The 25,994-nt window shown below is 45.9% G+C and overlaps 1 protein-coding gene across 3 annotated transcripts in view; it reads right to left on the bottom strand.

Moving 5' to 3' along the window:
- The window catches only part of ITGA9 (integrin subunit alpha 9), a 395,095-nt gene that overhangs the window by 168,769 nt on the left and 200,332 nt on the right, over positions 1–25,994 (bottom strand). For all 3 annotated transcript variants that reach the window (XR_010319610.1, XM_064277483.1, XM_064277482.1), the window contains exons 16-17: positions 23,808–23,957; positions 2,485–2,561 (exon numbers count right to left, since the gene is read on the bottom strand). Coding sequence is in view for 2 of the 3 variants with exons in the window: in XM_064277483.1 (XP_064133553.1) it covers positions 2,485–2,561; positions 23,808–23,957 (227 nt within the window). In the remaining variant the exon portion in view is untranslated. The remainder of the gene's footprint in view (positions 1–2,484; positions 2,562–23,807; positions 23,958–25,994) is intronic.

The raw sequence follows: 25,994 nt of genomic DNA, 5'->3' as shown, positions 1-25,994 counted from the left end.
TCCTAAGAGCCCCCGGGCTTAGTCCAAGGACAACGCCTCTGAGATGCAGGAAACCTCCTCACTCAGTCCCCAGGTCTCACATCCAGGTTCTAGGAAGACAAAATTGCAAGAAAGGCTGAAATAGCCCTGAAAACTATAAAGCATCAGGATGAGAGGCAAAGTCACTCTGCTTTCTATGTCGTGTGGCAGATTGCATTATCGGTTTCAATTCCTTGCCCCTCCCTGTATTCATTCATGCCTTTGCCATGTGACTTTGAAGTTCCTCCCACCAAAGGGGTCAAGAATATTTTTCTGTTCCTGGACTTTGCGTTTGGCCACGTGACTTGCTGTGGCCAATAGTATAAGGCTGAAGCGACAGTGCACCGGTCTGGGCCCAGGCCTTAAGAGTCCCTGCGTGTTTCCACTTGTCCTTTTCATCTCTGCCATGCCATGAGAAGAATATGCCCAGGCTACCCACTGGTGCCAGGATGACAATGAAAGACAACAGAGTAGAGCTGAAGTGAGTCACCTGAGTCCAGCCTAGATCAACATGCCCTCTGCTGAATGCAAGGTGCCTGAGCAAGTCAGCCAAAAGCCACCTAAATCCAGCTTGGATCAGCCAGCCCTCAACTGAGCTGCAGGTCCATGGGAATTAGTGATTGCTATTTTAAGCCACTGAGTTTTTGGGTGCTTTGTTATACAGTATTTTTGTGGCAATAGCTAGCTGATATCCATGGGGCTTACCACATTCTATGCCCTGGCCACCATGCTAGTTCTACCATTATTGATTATTGGTCCTGCAGAGCAGAAGTGATTCTGCCAGCACCCTTGGGAGTCCAGTTTGGGGCAGTGGAGGCAGCTTTAGACACAAGATGCCTGATGGGCCATGAGCCTCAAATGTTATATCTTAATATACAAAAGGCACAATTTAATCGAGATGAATTTGACCATCCACTAATGGGTAGCGAGAAGATCAGGACTTTCATAACTTAGTATTTAACCTTGGACCGAGTATATATTTCCCCACCACATGATGTTTTCTGTGATCCAAAATAAATTTCCAACCTTTACAGCCTGTCTCAACATAAAACAAATCCATATTTTTTGCTTCATGTTACTGTGTCCCTAAAGCACTTTTTGGAAGACTTATTTGAAATGAAAATTAATGGGATGATAATTTATAAACCGTTTTCAGAATTGGTTTCTCCAATAATCTTAGAAGACCCTACTTAACTAATGTCAAACAATTCTAACACCCAGTTCACGAGTTTTAAGTGATGTTCTAAGCGTGGCAGAGGACGTGCTCCTTTAATCTACCCACCACTCTAGTTCTGAGTAACAGTAATGCTCATTAATACGTAAGTGGTTTGGGGGAGTATTTGTGTATGTATGCTTGAGAAGGGGCTCTAGCACCTCCCCAATAAACTCAAACAACAACAACAACAAAAATTCTTAGTCTTCATTTTTCTTTGATGAATAAAAATGATTTATCATTATAAGTACAAGCTCCCTAGCACAGTCACCGGTTCATCATGGGATGTTTCTCTCATTCCCCCCAAACTGAACTCTGGTAGTTACCGATGAAAGTCACACTATGGCATTTTACAGAAGGGCTGTCAGAACCTGATGACTGCTTCTGAGAAAAACTAATAAATCTTATGGGTAGACTTTCTGGCCTCCAAGCTAAAAAAATCTTTCAGAAGGAATTGTTTCAAAAGGAAACCATTCTCTGAAATGTGGTTAAATGATCCAGGACCAGCACCTTCATCCTAAAAGAAATCTAAAATAAAGGGCTGCCAAAGAGGAAACAGAAGGACTCTGTACCGTTCACCTTTAGCCTTGGGGGATTCACGTATTACGGGAGGAAACCCTGAAACAACAAAGAGACTGTCTGTCTGTTCACTTGACCAGGACTGCCTGCCCTTCTCCCTCACCCCCATCCTGCCACAGAAACATTACTTTTTGTTAAAGCAGGTGCCACATCGCTGACTGTGGAAAAAAAAATCAAAGAAACCTTTATATAATAGGTTGAACCATATGAAATTGTCCCCAAACAGTCAAATATCGGCAATTTCATATGGCTCAACTTAATACAATAAGCTGAAATACCCTCCCCCCCACAAACAGTCACAGAAATTAGAAATACAGGGTTAAATTGTGAGATACGTGGAACTTCAAACAAAATAAAACCATCACCCAAAATAATAGTTACTGCTAAGATTATTTTACTATACACATTTTTTAAACCTCCCAAAACCAAACCAATCCAATGCTGTCGAGTTGATTCCAACTCATAGTGACCCTATAGGACAGGGCAGAACTGGCCCATATGGTTTCCAAGGAGCGGCTGGTGGATTTGAACTGCCGGCCTCTTGGTTAGCAGGCGAGCTCTACCCACTAACTCCATGCTCTTCACGGAGGAAATCTGCACATCAGATTTCAGGCCTGGAGTGAAAAAAAAAACAACCTTCTCAGAACAATGTTGTGAAAGACGCATTGACGTACCTGGAGAGCAACAGTCTACCCCGAAGCTGCAGGTCCGCAGCACAGTCCTCGGAACGGCAATTCCTTTCAAAAACGGTCTGTGAGAGACACAACAGGAAGATTGGAACAGGATTCTAATAGCAGATGCGTAAACAACAGCCAATTTACCTTCTTGCAAATCAGGGAACTCTCCCGTGCCCTTTAAGCCCTCCATGCCCACCTAAAAGAAGCCAACTCCTCAGCATGGTGAGGAGCCCTAAAGTTCCAAGGAAACCCAAACCAAAGGCGGTCTTGCTTTCATGAGTTCATTTAAGGAGCCCTGATGGCACAATGGTTAAGCGCTCGCCTGCTAACTACCAGGTTGGCAGTTCAAACCCACTCAGCAGCTCTGAACCCACCCAGGGGTTCTGTAGGAGAAAGGCCTGGTAATCTGTTCCCATAAAGATTACAGCCTAGAAAGCCCTATGGGGCAGTTCTACTCTGTCACATGGGGTTGCCATGAGTCAGAATTGACTCGATGACACCTAACAATAACATTCTTTATTTTTGTTCATTTCTCAGTCCACTGAAGTGCTTTTTCAAGTAGTTTTTTTTCAGAAGCGTACATGGTAGGTGTCCTTTCAGTCTTTGCTCGTCTGAGAACGTCTTCTGGATGGTCTCAGATGTGAATGAGTCATAATCCAGTTGAGTCAAGAATTCTTAGATTATACTCTGGTCATTTCCCTCTAGTTGCTCTTTTTGGGGAGGGGGAAAATCTGTATTTAAGACAGGCTCCACCTTAGCGACAGAACCATATTCTAATTTTTAGTTGCAAAAGGCTGTTAGAATAAGGGGTGCTATGACAGGGCTGAAGGGTTCTTTCCCACGTCTAGCTGGGACAGCCAGCATTTGATAGGGGCAGAGCATCCTTTCTCAAACCAAGACTGGGCCTCAACAGCCAAAGCCCCGCCCACTGCTGGGGCCTGATGCTCCATGTGCCAAAACCAATATATTTCCAGAGGGTTGTGGGATGTGCCTGAGCTTGGGCACGTCTGTGGGGGACAGCCTGTGAATAAACAGCAGCATCTGGGGAAGGATTATAGCTTTCTTTTCTCTATGGTACATGGCGGGCTTCACTCCTCTGTCTGGTCTCAACTTCTTCAATGTTTGTGATGTCTGGACGGCAGGCTTCTACGTTCCAGACTGACAAGGGACTCTACTATTTTCAGACAGCTTTGATCATTTCAGTGGGATTTGGAGAGAAGAGCCTATTGCCATTTTTTAAATTGTTATTTATTCGCTATTAAACTTCTTTATGATCAGTGCTCATGTTTGTAATTTTTTTCTTCCCACAGAATACTGTTCCAGGTGATTTGTTCCCCTCCCACAGAACAATTTCAGGAGGCTTCTCAGAGAGCCAGTGTGGACTCCAGAAACTTGTTGGCCCACAAACAGTCTAGGCCCAACCAGACAGAGTAATTTTGCCTATGGAAATTCATATTCCTGTGCCACGTTTCCAGAAGAATAAGGTGTCCCAGCCAACATTCCCTTCCTTGATTGTGGGGAAAAAACTCATGGAAGTCTTGGGCAAAAAGAGGAAATTCACATGTTCTTTTGGACACTACTGGGAGCAAGGACAGAGCCCAACTTCCAGGAGATTTCAACACAAGACATTTGTGCTTTATTTGCCATTCAACCAAAGAGAAAACAGGAGGAAGTGGGTGGAAACACGGCATGCATGTCTCAGAGGCGATGAAAGGAAGGCATTATGAGGACGTAACTCACACCAGAGGGGCTTTACCACAAAGCTAATGAAGCTTAAGCTTGAGGGTTCCTCACTGACATGGCCCCTATCCAGTTCTTTTACCTAACTTCGCGTTGATAATTACACATTTTTTTTTCCATGAAAAGAGCTTCCCTCCCAAATTGTATAAAGTTCAAGCCCCACAAAACCCAGCTCTACGCCTGGTTATAGTTTCTCCCTTACACGTGTCACAGCCTTTCATGTTTCACCAGCAACAGATGCCCGGTGGACCTTGGAGATGGGATGAAGGGTGAGGGTGGAGTCAGGTGAAAATTAAAGAAAAGGGTGTGACCTGAATCCATCACGTGGCACACAAGGTGGAAAGCACCAACCCCTGCCTCCTCTAATCCATACTAGCCATCCCTTGGACTGGCCTTGTGACTTCCCACCTCAGCACATCCCCACCAGCTGTTCTCTGAAGCCCCCACCTCCAGCTTCACCGAGCTCATGTGCTCGTCCTTCAACCAGCAAGTAAAAATGCTGAGTCCCTTGGCACATGCAAGCCCTGCCATGAACTCCTGTAAGTTCCATATACTTTCTCATTCAACTGCTCATCTCAATTATAATGAATCAACATTATTGCATGTTCAATGACTGTCTTTCCTGCTAAAATTACACTCCATAAGGGGGTCATGTATTGGACCTCTGTGCTGCCTTTAAAGCCTGGCACATAGTAGCTGCTGGGTCAACACTGAAAGACCACACAGTTCTCTGAGAGATGGGTGACCACTGAGATGGGCAGCCAATGGAGGAGGTGCCATCTTAGGGCCAGTGCTAGCACATCGCCCATTAAAGCCAAAGCCATATCAACCCCTCCCCCAGCCAAAACACCTGTCCCTCTGCTGCGTGCAAGTGCAAAGTGTCCTTTGAGGAACCAGCTGCTTTGTAAAAGCTCATTTTCTTTGGTCTGATTTTCCCATGTACTCTTCTATTTCCTGTCCCTGAAACTGGCTTATCTGGCTATTAAGTTCTCTAGTGCTGCTGCAGTTCCATCCAGCAAGGCAAGCACTGAATACGATGTGTGTATGTGTGTGTATGTGTGTGTGCGTTTATGTGTATACACACACATACACACATGTATATATGTACATACACACACCACTACGTGAGCGCTTACACTGACCGGCTAAAATTAAGCACAAACTATAGTGAGAACATAAAGCAGTAGCTTAGAAATTAGAAAATAAAAAGTCCGGCCCTAGTTTAACTGGGTTACATTAAGAAAACTGACCTGTCCTCTCTCCACAACTTGGTTTCCTCATTTGTAAAATGAAAGTGAAAATATCCATGACTGTATCAGAAAGTTGAGTAACATTCCTCCAAAATGCATGTCTACCCAGAACCTGAAAATGTGACCTTATTTGGAAACAGTGTCTGTCTTAGTTACCTAGTGCTGCTATAACAGAAATATCAAAAGTGGATGGCTTTAAGAAAGAAAAATTTACTCTCTCACAGTCTAGGAGGCTAGAAGTCCAGATTCAGGGTGCCAGCTCCAGGGGAATACTTTCTCTCTCTGTCGGCGCTGGGGGAAGGTCCTTGTCATCAATCTTCTCTTGGATCTAGGAGATTCTCAATGCAGGGACCCCATATTCAAAGGACACGTGATTCTCCTGGCTCTTGTTTCTTGGTGGTATGAGGTTCCCTCATCTCTCTGATCGATTCTCTCTTGCATATCTCAAAAGAGATTGACTTGAGACACAATTGAATATTGTAGATTGAGTCCTGCCTCATTAACATAACTGCCTCTAATCATGCCTCATTAACATCATAGAGGTTGGGATTTACAACACATAGGAAAACCACATCACATGAGAAAATGGTGGATAATCACACAACACTGAGAATAATGGCCTAGCAAAGCTGACACTTATTTTTGGAGGACACAATTCAATCCATGACAGGGTCTTTGCAGACACCATTAGATAAATTAAGATGAGGTCAAATTGGATTAGGGTGGTCCTAAGTTCAATGACTGGCTTCTTCATAAGAAGGGCATGTGAAGACACAGAGGAAAGAAGCCATGTGAAGATGGAGGCAGAGACTGGAGTGATGCAGCTACAATTCAAGGCACACCGAGGATTTCCAGGAGCCACAGAAGCTGGAGGAGCAAGGAAGGATTCTTCCCTAGAACCTTCAATGGGATCCTGACCCTCCCAATACCTTGATTTCAGACTCTGGCTTCCAAAATTGGAAGAAAATAAATTTCTGTTGTTTTAAACCATCCAGTATGTGGCCATTTCTCACAGCAGCATTAGGAAGCTAGCACAGTTACTGTTAATCCAGATTAGCGCTGAGCCAGGGGTGGGGAGTTTGCAGCTACTACACTGTTTTTTTTTTTTTTAGGTGTTGTGCATCACAGCCTATACCAGCAAATGTGAAAGATGACTACAGCAGGCCTGAGTGAACACACAAGCTTCCTAATTTATGGTGAAACAAAAAGACAGTGGAGGCAAAGAGTCAACGGGGATTTACCTCTGTGTTACAGGCTGTACTTCCCCAAGATAGATTCAACAGTATCTCCCACAGAGCTCCTGACAATGTGACTATGTCTCCTCCCCTTAAATCTGGTGTACTTATGGTGGAGGGGACAATGTGTGACCTCTGTGTCTGGGTCATAAAAAGCAATATAGTTTCCTCCTAGTTCTTTTGGGACATTCGCTCTTGGAACTTAGCCATCATGCTGTGAGAGAGACCAGGCTTCCGGTGGAGTGGCTCATATGGACAGAAATCGACAGCCAGCACAAACTTGAGGCCACCAGAGTGAGCCATCCCGGAAGTGGATCCTCCAGCCCCGCTGAGTTTCAAGGTGATTTGTTACACAGCAATAGATTACCAGAGTACTCCACCAGCCCAATGGCCTTCCCGAATCCTGGCAACGGATTGTACATTTCAAGCCCTGACAAATCCTTTGCTTAGGCAAGGCCCTATACAAAGGACATGAAAGTACAAAGGTTCTTCCTGAAGCCACAGGCCGAACTCCTGATTTTCCTGTCAGGGAACAACCCCAACATCTCCAACCTGGGCCTCTGAAAACCTCTCCCTCCTGCTTTACTCACATACCCCAGTCCTCTGGGGGAACACAAGCTTGGCTGCCTGAAACCAGGCAAATCTGAACCCAGTTTGGAAGCCACCTCTCCCACTGCCCTCCAGCTCCCACCTGTGGGCTGGCAAAAGTCCCATCAATTTATTTGCTGGAAGACACCTTTCTGGAAAATGAAAATAGATCTAAGAAGTCATCATTTCCTACTCTTCTCTGGTGAAAGGAAGACAAAGTTCTCTCAGAAGACAGCCATTTCCTGCCTCAGGCTTCAGGGTGCTGCGGACTGGACACCCAGGAGTGGCCTCAGCCTCACAGACTGCATGTCCAAGATGGCTCCTTCCTCATCCTGGTCTTCACCTCAAGTTTCCCTGATATATACACTTTTCTTTTGAAAATCCTTCCTCCAACTTCCCCCCAAATCCTTACTCTATTTCTTTTAGAACAGGGTTGGGAAACTTCCTGTAAAGGGCCAGACAGTTAATATTTTAGGCTTTGTAGCCCACAGGGTTTCTGTCACAACTACTCAATTGTATTGTTGTACCATGAAAGCCGCCATTGCCAATATGTCAAGGAATGAGTGTGGCTGTATTCGACGGGCAGCAGGTCAGATTTAGCCCATGGGCTGTAGATTGCTGACCCCTTGCCTTAGTCATCTAGTGCTACTGTAACAGAAATATCACAAGTGGATGGCTTTAACGAAGAGAAATTTATTCTCTCACAGCTTAGGAGGTCAGATGTCTGAATTCAGGGCCTCGGCTCCAGGGGAAGGCTTTTTCTCTGTCAGCTCTAGGGGTAGGTCCCTTGTCAGCAATCTTCCCCTGGGTCTAGGAGTTTCTCATAGCAGGGAGCCTGGGTCCAAAGGATGTGCTCCACTCCTGGCTTTTCTTTCTTGGTGCTAGGTGGTCTTCTTCGCTCTGCTCAATTCTCTCTCTTATATCTCAAGAGACTGACTCAAGATACAACCTAATTTCTGTATATTGTGTCCTGCCTCATTAACGATACTGTCTCTAGTACTGTCTCATTAACATCATAGAGGTTAGGATTTACAACACAAAGGATAACTACATCAGATTACAAAATAGAGGACAACCTCACAATACTGGGAATCATAGCCTAGCCAAGTTGAGAGACACCATTCCATCTATAACACCCCTGTTCCATAATATTTGGCTCTTGGTTTCCTCATTCTCTTCTGGCCAGAAGAAAAAAAAATACAATGAGCCCAGCTCAAGCTGCATTTTGCTGTGAGCCAAAGCCCAGGGGCTGGGGCTGGCCGTGCTGTGCTCACAATGCCGTAGTCACCAAGGCTAGGGTGGCCTCGGGGCCATGTGATTTGGGACAACTTTTCTTCAGAGAGGAAGCCACCCAGAATTCTCAGGTGCTGAGGCACCTGGTTCTCCTACCGAAATCTGCACCAGAAAGTCTTCCCTTCTGGTCTCACGTGAAGCAGAAGGATTCTCTGCCTATTCTAGCCATCATGTTCAGAACAGGGTCAGTTTCTTGGACTTAGCAATATTTGCTTAAAAAAAAAAAGTAGGGTTGTTGACATGGAATAGACACTGGTTATAGGGTTGCTATGGGAACCAAATCCCACGCTGAGGTCTGAGAAAAGTAGGACAATTGGATTGGGTGGGAATAAATGTTCAAATCCTGCCCCAAAGGGAGCAAACAAGAAAGCTATTAAAATGAGTGAGACATTTCCTGACATGCAGCGTGACTCTGCTGAGGGTCCAGGCCCCTACGGTGCAGCATTATGCCTGGATAGCAGGAGTGACGTTCCTGCACGTGCGTTTCCCTCGTAGTCCTGCAGAAGTATCCAGAGGCCCCCGCCCTGTGCAATTCATGTCTGCAACCCCAGGACCTAACACAGCATTCAAGAATGTTTGTACAAATGCCGTGCCCTGAGCGTAAGGGGTTCTCCCTCCCAGCTTTGCTTCAATGGGCTCTTTTCCCAAATCTGACATTATCCCCAATGTGGCACACTAGGAGAGCTCAGGGTGGTCCCGGGTGTTCAGCTCTCTCTGGCCTGGTGCCCAACGACTCCTCAACAAGGAAGGAAAAGGCTCATTGCCTGGTATTTACAATCGGATCCTAGAGAATCAGAGAGTCCAGATGCAGCTGCTTTTTAAAGACTATCACGTTCACAGGAATAACTGACAATTTCCTCTCCTCTCAGGGTTCTGCACGAACTGCCCTTGCAGATTCTGACATCACAGGAGGAAAAGAGCCCTGCCGGTCTCCCTGTAAACACAAACACGGCACCAGTTCTGCTTCAGTCCCCTGTGAAGAAACCGAAAGTGCCAAGTTCCGACTTTGGGCATCCTTGGTTTACTGCGTGGCTCTGCTAAAGGCACTGTTCAGATGTCCCGGCTCAGCCCCCAGAATGAAGTGAGTGTGAGGCTGGGGCTGCCCGGTGACCTCCTGGCCCACTGGGGTCTGGACGGCCCCCTGGACTCCCAGCCCACTGTCCTTTCCACATCTGCCTGGGTTTGGTCAGCCTTTTACAGGCCACTTTTCAGGCCCCTTGATAACTCCCAACTTCTAATATCAGCCACAAGCTCTTCTAGGAGCTACTGCCTCCCAGAATCGGAAATTCTCGATTTCTACGCTGGAATCTTTTGTGCTCCATGCTTCATTTATTTTTAAAAGTTGCTTGTTAATTAGTCACAAGAAGAGGCAGACAACAGAACCAAGTTCAAATACAGGGGCTGGTGCTGTCAGAGAGAAGGAAAAAGTATGCTAGCTGGATTTTAAAAAGCTGCTATGCCAGACACAGGCAAGCAACTGAAAGCAAAGAAGATGGACTTGAAACTGGAGAGGACGAGCCACTGGAAGCATTTCTTAATGCCAGCGAGACTTCTCCCCAGCTACCCCAAGGACAGCCCCTAAATAACGCCCAGGTATAACTTCAAAGAGCACAGTGCCTTGCATTTGATTTCCTAAATCATCTCAGAAGATAACAAGAGATAATGCTTCCCCAATCAAAACCTATTTACTGGTGTGTTTCCACACACACACACACACACACACACACCCCATGCTTGTAGGTGAAATTTTTCCATAAGGCAGGATAATACAGAAGCAAAACCACTGGCTTCAAGATTTGGGGAGAAAACATTATTTTTTTCTAAAAAAAGGTTTGGAGGACTAGAACACAACTTTTCCATAAATTGCAAAGATAACACGTAACATTAAAGGAGAAATTTTCAAGTATAATGGGTTAATTCAGATACATCCCAGCCTTTGGTTAGTAGAAGTTCACTTCCCTTTGCCTTTTGGGGAAACCTTGGAGGGGAAGACTGAGACGGGTGTAGCCAGACTTCTCCTTCTCCGTCTGTGAGAAGGCTGAACTTCCTGATTGCTTCATGTGTCCCTGAAACCAGGGAGGCAGTGGTGGTTCAACGCTAGAATTCTCGCCCTTCAGGCAGGAGACCCCAGTTCAATTCCTGACCAACGCAGCCCGTGCTCAGCCGCCACCTGTCTGTCAGTGGAAGTTTGTGTGATGCTATGACGATTTCAGTGGCGTTTCCAGGGAAAGATGAACTAGAAAGGAAGGCCTGGCGATCTGCTTCCAAAAACCAGCCAATGAAAAACCCTATGGAGGAGGTGGTCCAAGATCGTGGCATCATCAGGTGCCTCACAGTGTCCCCTTTACAACAAATGCTCAAGAAAACAAGTGAACTGGATACAGATGACAACTTTGGGAACCTGTGCATCAAAGGCAAGGCTGAAGAATTGGACCGAGTACCAAACGGAAGGAGAGACTGCACAAAAACAGAGGACAGGAGGAATTATGGATCACAGATGCCCTCCCACCCAAACACGCCCAATGTGACATGCTGAGACAAAGCAAGCGGTGTTCCTAGCCAAAGCCCCATTACCTAGGGACTGAGACACTGGGATTGAAGGCGAAGGATCATAGTCTTGGGAGACATCTAGGTCAACCGGGATAACATAGTTTATGAAGATAGTGTTCTATACCCTACTGTGCCTGGGGTCTTAGAACTTGTTAGTTTCTTCCTGTCCAGAACCAAGGAGAGTGAAGAAAACCAAAGACTCAAGGAAGCAATTAGTCTAAAACACTAGTGGCCCACATGAACCATAGCCTTCACTAGACTGAGACGAGAAGAACTAGATGGTGGCCGGCTACCACTACCTAAAGTTCTGACCAGGAATACAATAAAAGGTCCTGGTTAGAGTGGGAGAAATATGTAGAAGAAAATCCAAATTCATGGAAAAGACCGGACTTACCAGTCTGATTGAGATCAGAGGAACCACTGAGACTATGGCCCTAAGGTACCCTTCTGATGTGGACCTGAAGCCATTCCCAGAGATCACCTTCCAGCCAAATAATAGACAGTCTTCCAAAATAAACAATAACAGCCCTGAGGAAGCTCCTCCTTAGAACGATCAACTATACGAGACCCAAATGGCAATATTTGCCTAAAAGCAAAGACAAGAAGGCAGGAAGGGGCAGGGAAACCAGAGGGATGGAAAGGGGGAGCCCAGGGTGGAAATGGGAGAGTGTAATTACGGGGACTGCAACCAATGTCTTGGAACAATTTGTGTATGAATTAGTGAATGGGAAACTTATTTACTATAAACTTTTACCTAAAGCACAGTAAAATGTTCAAAAAAAAAAGGGAATAACCATGAAAATAAAATTAATTTTTTTAGATAGTAGACAAGCACTATTTTAGGTGAAAGGAAAGACAACATACAATACAGGAGAAGTCAGCACAACTGGACTCAACCAAAAGCAAAAGAAGTTTTCTGAATACAACCGAAAGTTTTGAAGGCCAGAGTCACAGAGATGGGGCTCTGGGGACCACGGTTTCAGGGGACAACTAGGTCAACTGGCATAACAAAACATATTAGGAAAACATTCTGCATCCCACTTCGGAAAGTGGCGTCTGGGGTCTTAAACGCTAGCAAGCGGCCATTTAAAATGTATCAACTGGTCTCAATTTAATTGTTCCCTGTCCTAACAGGGAACAAAACAGAGAAACCCTGAGAGAGCAGGAGAGCAGTGGGATGCAGACCCCAAATTCTCGTAAAAAGACCAGACTTAATGGTCTGACTGAGACTAGAGGGACCCCGGAGGTCATGGTTCCCGGACCTTCTGTTAGCCCAAGGCTAGAACCATTCCCAAAGCCAACTCTTCAGACAGAGATTGGACTGGACTATAAGATAGAAAATGATACTGGTGAGGAGTGAGCTTCCTGGCTCAAGTAGACACATGAGACTACGTGGGCAGCTCCTGTCTGGAGGCGAAATGAGAAGGCAGAGGGGGACAGGAGTTAGTTGAATGGACACGGGGAATACAGGGTGGAGAGGGGGTGTATGCTGTCTCATTAGGGGGAGAGCAGCTAGGAGTATACAGCAAGATGTATATAAATTTTTGTATGAGAGACTGACTTGTAAATTTTCACTTCAAGCACAATAAATTTTTTAAAAATTAAATTAATTTTTGAAAATCATAGGGGAAAAAAAACTCTTATGGATCACAATGGTCCGAGCTTGTTGTGCATGGAGTCACCATTAGTCAGGGGCCAACGAAACAGAAGCTAACAACTTAAAACTAGACAGCGTTCATACGTGTTTCACCGTGGCACCCTTTCTGAGAAGAACAGTACATAGAAACTGGTGCCAAACAGTATACAAGGAGAATTGAAACATGGATGGGGGGCCATCTCATCTTCTCATACCCCCTCCCCACCTCAGCTGGGCCCAACTGCTCCCAGAATCCAGGTGCACAAGGGGTAATCCCCCAGGTGGGATGGTTTCTGAACCCTGTCTCGTTCTGATGAGTTAACTCTTGTTCTCTCCCCTCCTCTACCTTCCCAATCTGTCAGCATTCCATTCTTTCTGCAGAGACATTTATATATGATAATAAATAAACCTGGTAGCTGTAAATAACAGTATTTTAAGACCAGACGAGCACCTCAGCTGGGAAAGTATTACCTAACATCCAGGCTGTACAAACAGTGGGCTTCACAGACATGGAGCTGGATTCTTGTACACCCAAGCACTGAAGGGTCTGGAGGTGGAAGGGGCAAAAAATGACAATTCCCAGCACAAGGGGCGCCCAGAAGTTATAGATTCAACATAGCTGAAAATGAATATTGGAGCAAAATAGCTACCTTTCCCTGGAAAAATGACAGTATTTTCAACACAGCCAGCAACATCTTTCACCAGCAGTATTTCCTCCATCTTGTTTTTCAAATAGCCAGCTTACACCAAAACCAAATTCGTTGCTGTCGAGGCGACTCCAACTTATAGTGACCCTATAGGACACAGTAGAACTGCCCCATAGGACTTCCAAGGAGCAGCTCGTGGGTTTGAACTGCCGACCTTTTGGTTAGCAGCCGAGCTCTTAACCACTGCACCACCAGGGTTCCAACAGTCGGCATACACATGCACAAACACCCTGCCATGGAAGTAAGTCACTGTAGATCACAGGCCATGTTCTCCTGCCGGCAAGGAACTCCCAGGGCACTGACTAAGCGCATTTCGTTCAATTATACTTCGCTGACTCTGCCGGTGATGAAACTCTGATATGCTGTCCAGCTTTTGCAGGACAGCCTAGCCTTGTGTTCCTTCGGAAGGACTCTTTCAACTGAGACATGTTTACTGAGAAGCCACTGTGCGCCAGGCATTGTGGGGATCAATAGAAAATAAGATCAAATAGAACCGTACCCCATAGGTTTGCCATTCCAGCGAGGAAGACAGAAAATCAATTAGACAAAATATTAACAGATAGTGACAGGTGTGATGAAGGAATCAAGCAGGCAGCTAAGTCAAGGATTAAAGTGTGGTTGGGGGATGGCTCTCTGAGGAAATGACATTTGGGCTGAGACCTTAAAATTGAGAAACCATTCACAAGGAAAACTACATTCCTTTACAGAAGAGGACCCAGCCTGTGCAAGGGCCTCAAGGCAGGAAAGCGCTGGATACACTAGAGGAGCTGGAGGCAGAGCAGGGTGGCTGTAACACGGTATGTGACTAGTACTGGGTGATGCTGGAGAGGCCAGGGCCCTATTACACAGAGTCATGTTGGACTTAGCAAGAGCTGAACTTTCTTCTAAGGGCACAGGAAAGCTACTGGGGGAGTGGTGGTCATGTAGGAGAGTGACCTGACCTAGGTGAGAAATGATGGTAGCCTGGCCTAGGGTGGCAGCAGCCAGCAGAGATGGAGAGGACAGGAGGGATTCATGAGCCATTTGGGCTGCAGTGGTATAGCTGTCTGTTTTGAATTCTGGTTGTATGGGTCATTCCCGTATCTTCTCCTACTAGGAAAGACAAAAGGGTATCTCTGAGCCTGACAAGTGAGGGCCAGACAGACCTCAAGATTCCAAGAGGCCCACCAGAGGAGTCAGGAAGAACCCTTAGATGGTGCCATCGAGGAACCAGGGCTGTGGGCCAGCTGAGGCTAGAGGAAAGGAACAGCCCTCAGAGGAAGGGACCATCATGGTGGGTAATCGAGGTCTCCCATGGATACCTCCTTCTCTCCTCATAGCAGTGCCAAAAAGCCGGTTGTCACTTCCACTCTCCGTGGATGAGATGGAAGCTCTGAGAGGCCGGGTGACTCTTCCTTCCCAGACAAGGGAAGGACAGGACCTAATGCCACCTCATCGTTTTGGTGCTTCTCACATACGATTTCACATGCAATTCCACATGTGTGAGACAACACATGGAGGTAGGAAAAGCAGACGTCAATTCCAAATGACAAGTGAGGAACCAAGGTGGTGACTGGTCCAGTGCCACCAGGCAAGTAAGTTCTGCTCTGAGCTGGGACCCTGATCTTATCACTCCAAAGCCTGTGCCCCTTCCCCAGAGAAGCCAGGGGAGAAACAAGCCCAGGGGTCTTTGAGGTGGGGGCGTATTTTTCGACTGCTGCCATAACACAAGGTTATTATATCACAGTTCCATGGGTCAGAAGTCTGAGTGGACTAAGCTGGTTTCTCTGCTCTCGGCCTCACAAGGCTGAAATCAAGGTGCTGGCTGGTCTGGGCTCTTATCTGGAGGTTCTCAGGGAAAACCTGCTTCTAGGCTCATTCAGGGTATTGGCAGAACTCAGCCCCTTGTGGTTGTAAGACTGAGGTCCCCGTTTCCTAGCTGACACTGAGCCAGGAGCCTCTCTCCATTTCTTAGGGCCTCCCGCGTTCCTTATCACATTCCCCTCTGTCTTCACGTCCACCAACGGTCTCATTTCAAATCTCCAACTTCCTTTTCTCCCAAATCTCTCTGACCTCCTATTCTGCCTCGTATTCCTGACTTCGGTTAGAGAAAGTTCTCTGCTTTTAAGTGTTCATGTGATTAGATTGGGACCACCCAGATAACCCAGGAGAATCTCCCATCTTGAAGTCCATAACCGTGTTTACACCTGCAAAGTCCCTCTGCCGTGTAACGCAGTATATTCACAGCTTCCAGGATCTAGGGCACGGACATCTTTGGGCGGCCATTCTGCCTACCACAGGGGACGGCCCAGGAGTGCAGCCTCAGCCAGGTCTCTTCGGGAATCCCCTGAGGAAAAATCAAACCAAACCAGCTGCCGTCAAGTCAGTTCCAACTCATGGTGACTCCTTGTGTGTCTGAGTAGGACTCTGCTCCACAGGGTTTTCGATGGCTGTGATCTTTCAGACGTAGATCACCAGGCCTTTTTTTCAAGGTGTCTTTGGGTGGACTCAAACCGCCAACCTTCCCGTTAGTAGCTGAGCACTCAACTGTTTTCACCACCCAGGGACTCCTCTCCTGAGGAAGCATGAGAGCAATTACAGTTTTCAAAGCTCTGACTTTGCGTGTAGCATTTGAAGACAGGATCTCTAACACAGGTATTCTCATCTGAGGGGGTAGGATAAGGGCCCCTCATGTGACCAGTCCAATGACAGTGCTCCTCTTTCCCAGCAGACAGGTCAGCCATGGTCTTCCATGATTGTTTTTCTTAGTTCCATATTGTCTCTGTTTCAGCGGCTGAGACACTAGCAATGACTTACGAGTCAACTTCCTGGGTATATCAGACAGAAGAACCTCCACGGATTCACCTTTAAGACCTTCCTGAGGCCACTGTGATGAGCTCCTACAAGCTCCTTGAACCACATCTCTGACCTCCCCCACTCAAAAAGATGCAATGGCATCCTGTTTCTTACAGGATCAAGTCCAAGTTCTCAGCCAGTGAACAAGGCCCCCACAAGAGGCCTTAGATGCTATTTCCAGCCCTGAAGGCCACTCCCTTTTCCCCCACCTGCTAGATATTTGGCCACACAGAACCCCATTAGCAACCTTCCATTTGGTCTCTCTATCTCTGTTATCTATCAAACCCCTCCACCCCTGAGAGTCTAAATCCTACTTAATTCCTTAAGGCTCTGGCCCATTTCCCCTTTCCCCATGGACCGTCTCCATCTCCTCAGCTGGAAGTTGTCTCTGGAGTAAAATTTGCTCATACTCATCTCTCATACTCAAACACACCGATGATCTGAAGATGGTACAGGACTGGGCAACGTTTTGTTATATCATACATAAGGTCATCACGAGTTGGAGTTGACTTGATAGCAACTAACAACAACAATTTTCATCTCATTTTCTGCTCCTGTAAATTACTCCTGCATGGTCTGTAAGTCCGTGAAGGCAGCAATAATGTTTTCTTTTTCCATCAATGTCTTATGTGTAGTAGGCTTACAACTGACTGAGTGAAAGAACAAGTATTTGTTAAAATTTCAAATTGAAAAAGAATGTTTATTATGCTCCAGGATTTGTAGTCCTTTTATGTACTCTTCTGGCTAGTATGTATACAAACATATTTGTTGTTGTGTGCAATCAAGTTAATTCAGACTCACAGTGACCCTATAAGATAGAACAGAACTGCCCCAGAGGGTCTCTTACACTATAATCTTATGGGAGCAGATTGCCAGGGGTTTTCTCCTGTGGAGCCACTGCATGGCTTTGAACTGACACCTTTAGGTTAGCAGCTGAGCACTTAACCATTGTCCCACCAGAACTCCATAGACAGAAATAGATTAGTTAGATAGATATATAGATAGACAAACAGACAGACATCTATGTTGTTGTTGTTGTTAGGTGCTATCAAATCAGTTCTGACTCATAGTGACCCTATGCATAACAGAACGAACCACTGCCCTGTACTGCACCATCCTCACAATCGTTACTGTGTTTGAGCCCACTGATGCACTGTGTCAGTCCATCTTCTTGAGGTTCTTGCTCTCTTTTGTTGACCCTCTCATTTACCAAGCACATTGTCCTTCTCCAGGGATCGGTCCCTCTTAATAACATGTCCAAAGTAAGTGAGACAAAGTCTCACCATTCTCAGTTCTAAGAAGCATTCTGAATGTGGTGGCACAATGGTTAAGTGCTCAGCACCTAACAGTTAGAATCCACCTAGCCACTCTTTGAGAGGAGACCTGGCCATCTGCTCCCATAAAGATTACAGCCCAGGAAACCCTATGGGGCAGTTCTACTCTGTCCTGCAGGGTGACTGTGAGTCTAAATTGATGTTGACAGCACACAACAATAATAGAGTTATAGATGTATATTTATACAGGTACATATATTTACATATCTGTGTGTGGAGGGGGAGCCCTGGTGGTGCAGTGGTTAAGAGCTCAGCTGTTAACCAAAAGGTCAGCAGTTCAAATCCACCAGCCACTTCTTGGAAACCCTACAGGGCACTTCTGTTCTGTCCTATAGGGTCACTATGAGTCGGAATCAACTTGACGGCAATGGGTTTTGGTGTGTGTGTGTATATATATTTCAAACACCCCCTGAGAAGAGGTAGGTAAGTCTCTGCTTACTATAACTTCTTAAGGTGAAATGTAAGCTCATCAGGCTGTAGGAGTGCGAGTGTACTTCCCACAGAGAGGCCTGCAGTGTTAGTTCAATCATCTCCAGAGCACCCACAATCCCAACCCTTCCCAGCACTGCTGGCAACCCCACTATTCACCCACACGGCCCAGCACTAAAACCCTACCCCAGAGCCCATCTTCTCCCAAGACTGGTCTTGGCACAGCAGAGGGAAGGCCTGGCCTCCCACCTGCCTCCCACCTCCCCACTCACTGTGAAGAGCTTCAGATTCACCAGTAAGCCTGTACTTAACATGCTCTCATCCCTGCCTCCATGTCACACACACTGCCTGTAGCTAGACCGTCACTGGGGGCAGACCACTTTGCTAGAAGATCCATATGATTTAATCCACTCCCTTCACCATCCTGCGCACCAATATGGATGCGCTCAGTGCCTGTTAGTTGAAGAGATCAAGCATTTAAAATAGTTCAATCCTAAAGACATGTGGCAACATGACCTAAAGAGCTCCGGTAAGTTCATTTCTTCCTACAAAAGAGGTGAGATGCTCTCTGTGTTAAAAATCAGCTTCCTGGAGTGGTCCTAGCTCTCACAATCTTTCTTTCCCACAAACAGAGCCAACATCTGGAAGACACATGGAGGAAGATCATTAAATTATCTCTCCCACCCCCCAAAATCAGGAAAAGGAGATAAGCAAGGATTGCTCTCCTAGAATTTTTCTCAGACTCCTGGACAATCTTTGCAATCTAGGAACAATATTTTTCTTTTATTAATTTTAACCAAAGTAATCACATGGTCAAAAAAAAAAAAATAACCCCCCCCCCCCGCCTCACACAGAGCCCTGCCCTCCAGGGCAACGGCCATTATCCATGTCCACCTATGTTTCTTTCAATGATTACTTCCATCTCTCTAACAACCATGCCAATGACGCTACTCCTTAGTTTACCAGAGTCAGACATTATCTGATGAATTCCTGCAATGACAGAGGAGAACTTATCTCACTTACACATGGCCCCTCCCCATCCCTAATTCTGACAGGTAAATCATTACTGTTTGTTCTTCTATTGAAATGGCTCTCAGACTTTGGAGTGCATCAGAATCACCTGGAGAGGGCTTGTTAAAACACAGATTGCTGGGCCCCATGCCCAGAGTTTCCGATTCAGTAGGTATGGTACACGGCCTGAGAATCTGTATTTCTAACAAGTTTCCATTGATGCTGATGCTGCTGGTCCGGGGACCACACTTTAAAAACATCTATCGGTTATCTCTTCAATTTTAACAATAAAGAGCTATTTCTTGTTTCATTAATTTTGCAAGATCTCTTGACTCATCAATTTAAAAGACAAAAATATTAAGAAAACTCCTGTCCTACTTTTACCTCTAGTCAAATTTAATGGCATTTAAATTCTATACTAACCCATAGCTCTGATTTTGGTTTGACTGTGAATTCTGAAAACCAGCAAACAGTGCTTTTGTTGTCACAGTTACATATCTATTTGTTCACAGTGCTAAGACAGCGTCATGATTATATATCCTTCTTGATAGTTCTGAAGTTAAAACCCCAGGAATACTCAACTTCTTTTACTTAAGGGAGGATGTTTCCATTATCAAGGTCAAATAAATACTCCTTCCTTATGCTCTTCTACTCACTCAAAATCCCACATTTTAATTTGTTTCATATGTAAACCATGACATATCGAACATATTTCTATTTTTCCTGGAGTTTTTAATTGCCTTTATTTTTTCATACCCATAGAAAAATATATCCCATCTGTACTGTATCCTGAATATTTTCCAGTTTCTTCTCATTCTGTTTGTTGCTTGGCTTCATTCTTCTTGCTCATTGACCTTCTGTTCTAAATTGGATCAAATTTTTCTAGCCTCCTGCCATTGTTGTCCTAGAATTCCTTGTCGTTAGACTTCTGGGGGTTAATTCCAGAGTTTCTTGCATTCCACATCTTGCTCTTTATTGTTGTCGCTCTTATTTCACCAGAGTGCATTTTAGGTAATTTCCTTGGGAGTCCTTGCTTTTCTTAAAAATAACCTCATACTTAACAATTAGTATAAAACTCTTGTTTCAGAATCAACTTCTGAAGCCCTTATTTCACCATCTTCTTGTTTCTTATCTTTATAATAAAGTTAACGGACTACTCCATCTTTTATTCCATTGTAAGCTACCATATATCTTCTGAGAGCTTAGAATTTTCATTTAGTCTTTGGAGCCCAGACATTTCAAAATGACGGGTCTCGGATCTTTCTGATTTATTCTGTTTGTGAGTTGGTGGGCCCTTACAACTGAAAATAGTATCTCTCTTTAACTCTGGCACATTTCCTTCTATTATATCTCTGAAAATTTCCTCTTCATTTTCTCTGTTCACTTTTTCTGGTATTCCTATTACTTTGACGTAGGACCTTAAATCAATCCTTTGGCTCTCTTGTTTTTTCACTTCTATTTTTCTTTAGCTCTGCTTACTAATAGATTTCCTAGTGTTACCTTCTAATTCTTTCAGTGAATTTTTGGCTTGTAACCATATTTTTTATATAAAGAAATAGAATCCCATTCATTTCCTAACAGATGGAATACATTCTTAAATTTACTTGTATTTACTACATAGAGTTTAAGGTTTTGTTTTGTTTGTTTTTTATATATATATATAAAAAAATCTCTTCTATTTCCCAAATTATTTATTTCCTTCCAAGTCTGTTATTCTGTTGGTTTATTTTGGTCTTTCTCTTTTATGCACCACATTTCCCCCCAAACTCATGTTTCCCTGGCTGTCCATTCATATTTAAGAATGAGGTGAAGGGGCTGATCAGAAAATCTGCAGATGTGTCTGGGCAGATGGTAGGAGAGCAAGTGAGCCCTTACACTGGAGGCTCCAAATGCCAGGAAGTAAGGCTTTCCTCCGGGGAAATCAGACCACCCATACTATCTTATGTAGTTTATTCAGCTCTTCAGAGGAGAAAATGCCTGGCTGTTTGACATTCTGCATGCCTGAAGCTACAGGGGTGGGGACAGGATGAGAAATCAACTTCTTCCTCTACCAACCTTCGCTTAACACCCCCTTCCCCCTTTTTAGCCTACTTCTCACTCTTGTCCTGATCTGCAGTCTCTGATTACATGGGTAGACAGACGTCCAGGGTCTCTGCAGCCCCTCCGTGCTTCACCCATCAACACTCTTACGTCTTATTTTCTCACTCCACAAAATTATTGAACTCTTTCCTTGACTGATGCCTCCATACCCGCAGTGTTCTCCTCTCTGTTTGGGATCTACTCATTTATAATAATTTTAATGGGGTATCGGGAGGCACAGATATAAGCATTTGTTTTTGGCTGGCCATCCTGAACCAGAAGTGACCAAGAGCTGCATTTTAACACTAACCTGTCCCTGAATCTCTGGCACTGATGAGGCTACTTGAATCTAAAAATGTCAATAAAGGTTCTAAGATGCTTTTCATTAAAGAAGGTCCACTTCTCTGCCACTGATGGATTTGTTGGTGTAAAAGTTGGCTCCACTGTGGAAGCCATGGCCAGCACTAGCAAGATGTTGAACAGAAGAGGTGGCTACCTCACTGGCTCATTTCAAAGATACAACAATCAAACAGTACCCTGAAATGATTCCTAGTACCTGTGTTTGGACCACTCCCATGAACAGAAGTATGGGTGAGCTTATCAGGCCAGAAAGATGCCACCTGACAAAGCTGAACAATACTAGGAGTAGAGGGCTAATTATCTAGGGATTATCAATTTACCACCTCCCCAGCTTAATCTCTTCCCCCCACTTCACTGTCAGGGGATCAATTCCTCCTTCTCAGTGAAGGTAGAAGTCATCAGCTTCCCACCCTCCTCTTCATCTTATCTCCTGCTCTTATCCTTGCTTTTGTCTCTTCCTCCTAATGCCAATCCCACTACTTCTGCCCCACCCACTTAGAGACCATGTCCTTGGGGGTTTTTCCCTTCACTCTCCTAGAGCCTGCTCCAAATATCAACAGCCAGCGGGCTTACCAGCCATCCTGCAGAGGCACTGGCATTTTGAAAGAAATGTAAGCTTTCAATCAAAAGAAGCATCCTGAAATGCAGTGTTCCCAATAGGCTGTATGTGTAGTGGGCACGTTGGCCCTGCCCAATCCCCTTTACAACCACAGCCCCATCCCCTAGCTGATGTGAGCGTTGCTGCCAAAGGCTGACAACTGTGTCCTTCTCCAGAGAACTGTCCTCAGCAGAAGGGGGCCTCCTTCAAGGGGGGTTACGTTCCCCTTCTACATGCTGCAGCCAGCCAATGGCTGAGTAATATGGGTGCAAAAGGCCAGCCCATACACCTCAAGAAGAGGACAAGTTTTTGGTGTAATTTATGCTCCAGAGTCTCTGATAGACCAAGTCAAGGGGAGATCTGAGCTGAGACCACATCCTTGCACTGTTCCTTCCCCTTCCCTCTCTTCCTTACAGGTGTTACCCAACGGTACGCCCTCATTAGACCACACGCTCCTGAATCCCTGTCTTGGGCTCTTCTTCTAAGGAACCTGACCCAAAATGATGTGGAAGACACTCTGGAAGAAAACAGGCACACCTTGGTAAAAATCTCACCACTTAACTGAACACCTGGATGGACATCTTGAACCCCAAATGCTTCTTTGTGGTTCAGTTTGCAATTCTAACCTATAAGGCATGGGTCACTCAACTGCTAATTGTCCCCAAGCTCAGAGCAGTCTGAGGAATCTTGGAGGGTGAGGCCAGTGGGTGGTTCCACAACTTTGCCTCCACCCTAAACAGGGGTCCATTGATTTTTTTTCCTGACCTTCCCTGAGGTCCTGGATCTACCTTGGGTTTCAACCAGACTTGGGGCCAGGGGCTCCCTGCACATTTCCTACACAGTGCTCAGAGCTGCGCATCTCATAGACTGCTCAGGGCAGAAACAGGCGTGTGCTGCTGCCCCGAAACAGCTCCCAGGCTCACTCACCTCATGTGGGCTGCACCAAACACTGTTCTACAGACATCCTGGGATCTGACGAGCCTCAGCCAGGATGGGCCACCCTGCACGCTCAGTGGCCTGGCTTCTACAGACGCTTGGGTGGGGTGTTTTTAACTGAATCACCACCAATTCACCAAGCCAAGGTTCTTGCTTCTTCACCCTCCTCGTTTTCCCACCCGTTAAACATTTACTGAGCACCTACTATGTTGCTGTAAGTTCTGGAAGCCATCTAGGAATAAGGGCCAAGTTCAGGAGCTAAATAGTCAGTTCACAGTCTCCAGGGCTTATCATTTCCTAACCACTTGAGAATAGTCTCAGTGTGATTAATCACGAGGCAGTTAGACACACCCCTAAACCCACTGCCGTGGAGTTGATTCCTACTCACGGTGACCCCGTGTATTACAGAGTAGAACTGCCCCATATGGTTTTCTTGGCTGTAATCTTTACAGAAGCAGACGGCCAGGTCTTTTATTCATGGCACAGCTAGGTAGGTTTGAACTGCCAACCATCAGGTTTGAGCAGAGTACAAATTGCTTGTGCCACCCAGGGACCCAAAGCAACTATAAAGATCAACCATTTCATCATTTTACAGATCAGGAACGGCAGGCCCAGAGAGGGGGTGTGATCTGACCACGGTCCCCCAGGGCGCCAGGCCCCCAGCTCTTGACCGCCAAGCCATTACTTCTACCACATGGCCCAGTCCTCTCGGGCCCGGGTGTGAGCTTAAGGTTCTGACCTGATTCTTCTGGGCGATCTTCTGTCCCTTCTTCCAGCGAAGCACTGGTGTCAGGGCTGGCAGCTCTTTCTCCTCCCCTCCAGTCACATGCTCGCCGAGGCTGTAGGCTGCTTCGAACACAATTGGATTGATGACGTCCTGGACTCTCCGCTGAAACAATGGACAAATACTCACGTTAACAACTAACACCAGATGACATTTGTAGACCATTGCACAGTTTACAAAGACCTTCCACATGAACCGCCTCATATGATTCTCACAACAGCCCTTGTGAGGTAGGATTTTATTACTCTCATATTTTAGAAGAGGTAACCGGAGCCTAGAGCAGTTAACGTCTTGGCCAAGGTCACTGCGTTAATGGTGGGGGCTTTTCTACTCTACCTTGCATGGCACGGAATCATCTTCTCAGCATGTGGAAGACATTACCTTACTCAGCTTCCAAATATTCTTACAGGCTAGTTGGTAGGCTGGAGAGGATCTGCACTCACGCTGCCAGGCTAGCCCTTTGCATTCATAGTTTTCAGATGATCGAAGCTCTTTTGCACTGAGATAGATATGAATCCCAGGTCAGGGGCAGGGGACTGGAAGACACTGAAGAGCCCAGCATCTCCCCAGAGTTAGTCATTGATGGCATCAAGGATGAACACGTAACTCCTGGTCTTGTGCTCTTTCCTTTGAAACCCGAGGGCTTTAAGACCCAAGGAAAGGACCGGTTGATAGTCAATGGGAAAGAAGGAAGGGACAGGAAGAAAGCAACATATGCTGAGCACTGACAAGACAGCAGGCACTGTGCTAGGTGTTCCAGAGGGACAAGCAACACCCCCAAACTCTATGTGTGGGTCTCACTGTCCTCATCTTGCAGAAAAGGAAAATGAGGGTGCTAAGGTACGTTCCCCAGTGCACATGGTTGATGAGGATCTTGGGCCACATCTGTTCAACCCTAGAGTTCTTGGCCTTCCCACGCAGGGTGTCACCGCCTCCTGAGGACCCGGGGGCTCTACATTTTACAGTAAGCTAGGCTTTTAGAGCCAGGGCAGGAGTAAAGCTACCCACTGCTGTTGAGTAGATTCCGACTCATAGCTACGAGAACTGAATTCAGGGCCAGCACACTCCATGGGGGGTGCTGCTCCAAATGAGCTAGTCAGATGCTTCAAGGGCTTGTAAGTGGAGCAGGCCAAGCGTGAGGGGTGGGAAAGGGAAGCTGCATCACGGAACCAAGTCCCCGCTGCTCTGTGCTTGTCTAGGGAGAGACAGGGCGGAGGGCCAGCAGGGAAGTGGAGTGAGAGATAAGGCTGGACGGGCAGGCAAGCAGAGGCCAACCATAGGCCAGGAGAGCAGAACCAAGGACTTCACACTATTCTCTGCGTAAGAGAGAGGCCGGTGGAATTTGGGGCAGACTAATGCTGTGTCCAACACGGCGGAAAGTTCTAAAGGCCTCAAGAGGTATATGGTGAAGAGCTTGCCTCCACTTCTCCCCGACACCCACTCTGCTCTCTAGAAGCAGACACTTGTGTCAGCTTTTGGTAACTGTTCAGTCTTGGCATACGTACACACATGGCAGCTCACCACATTACACTTTGCTTTCTTTGCTTAGCACGTATCCTGGAGAAGGTTCATGTCACCACGTCAAGCTCCATCACCTTCTTTTCAACGTCACACGGGATGATGCCGTACGGACGCCCTTACTGATGGACATTTGGCCTCAAAGCTACTTTATTTCCTCTTTTTTTTTTAAATTGTGCTTTGGGTGAAAGTTTACAGCTCAGGTTAATTTCTCATACAAAAATTGATACACATATTGTTTTGTGACATTAGTTACAATCCCCACGATGTGACAGCACACCCCCCCTTCCCACCTGGGGGTTCCCTGTGTCCATGTCACCAATTCTTGTCCCTTCCTGCCTTCTCATCCTGCTTTTGGACAGGAGCTGTCTGTTTGGTCTCGTGTATTTATCTGATTGAGCTAAGAAGCACGCTCTTCATGTGTGTTATTTTTTGTCAAAACTCCTTCAGTAAGCAAGTGGGTGGCAGCCAACTAATGAGAGCAGCCTTCAACAAAAGGGGTTCCACAAGTCCCAGCCCTCAGGGGGACTAAATGTGAGAGTCTGTGATCAGATAAGATTGGGGGATGCCAGGTTACACAAAGCTAAAGGGGGTTTTGTTCTGTTTTGTTTGTTGTTTCTGTTT

The sequence above is a fragment of the Loxodonta africana genome, chromosome 27, assembly GCF_030014295.1.
Source record: "Loxodonta africana isolate mLoxAfr1 chromosome 27, mLoxAfr1.hap2, whole genome shotgun sequence".
In the NCBI taxonomy this organism is placed as follows: Eukaryota; Metazoa; Chordata; class Mammalia; order Proboscidea; family Elephantidae; genus Loxodonta; species Loxodonta africana.
Note: the sequence above shows the minus strand (reverse complement) of the source record. Positions and strands in the feature narration are given on the sequence as shown.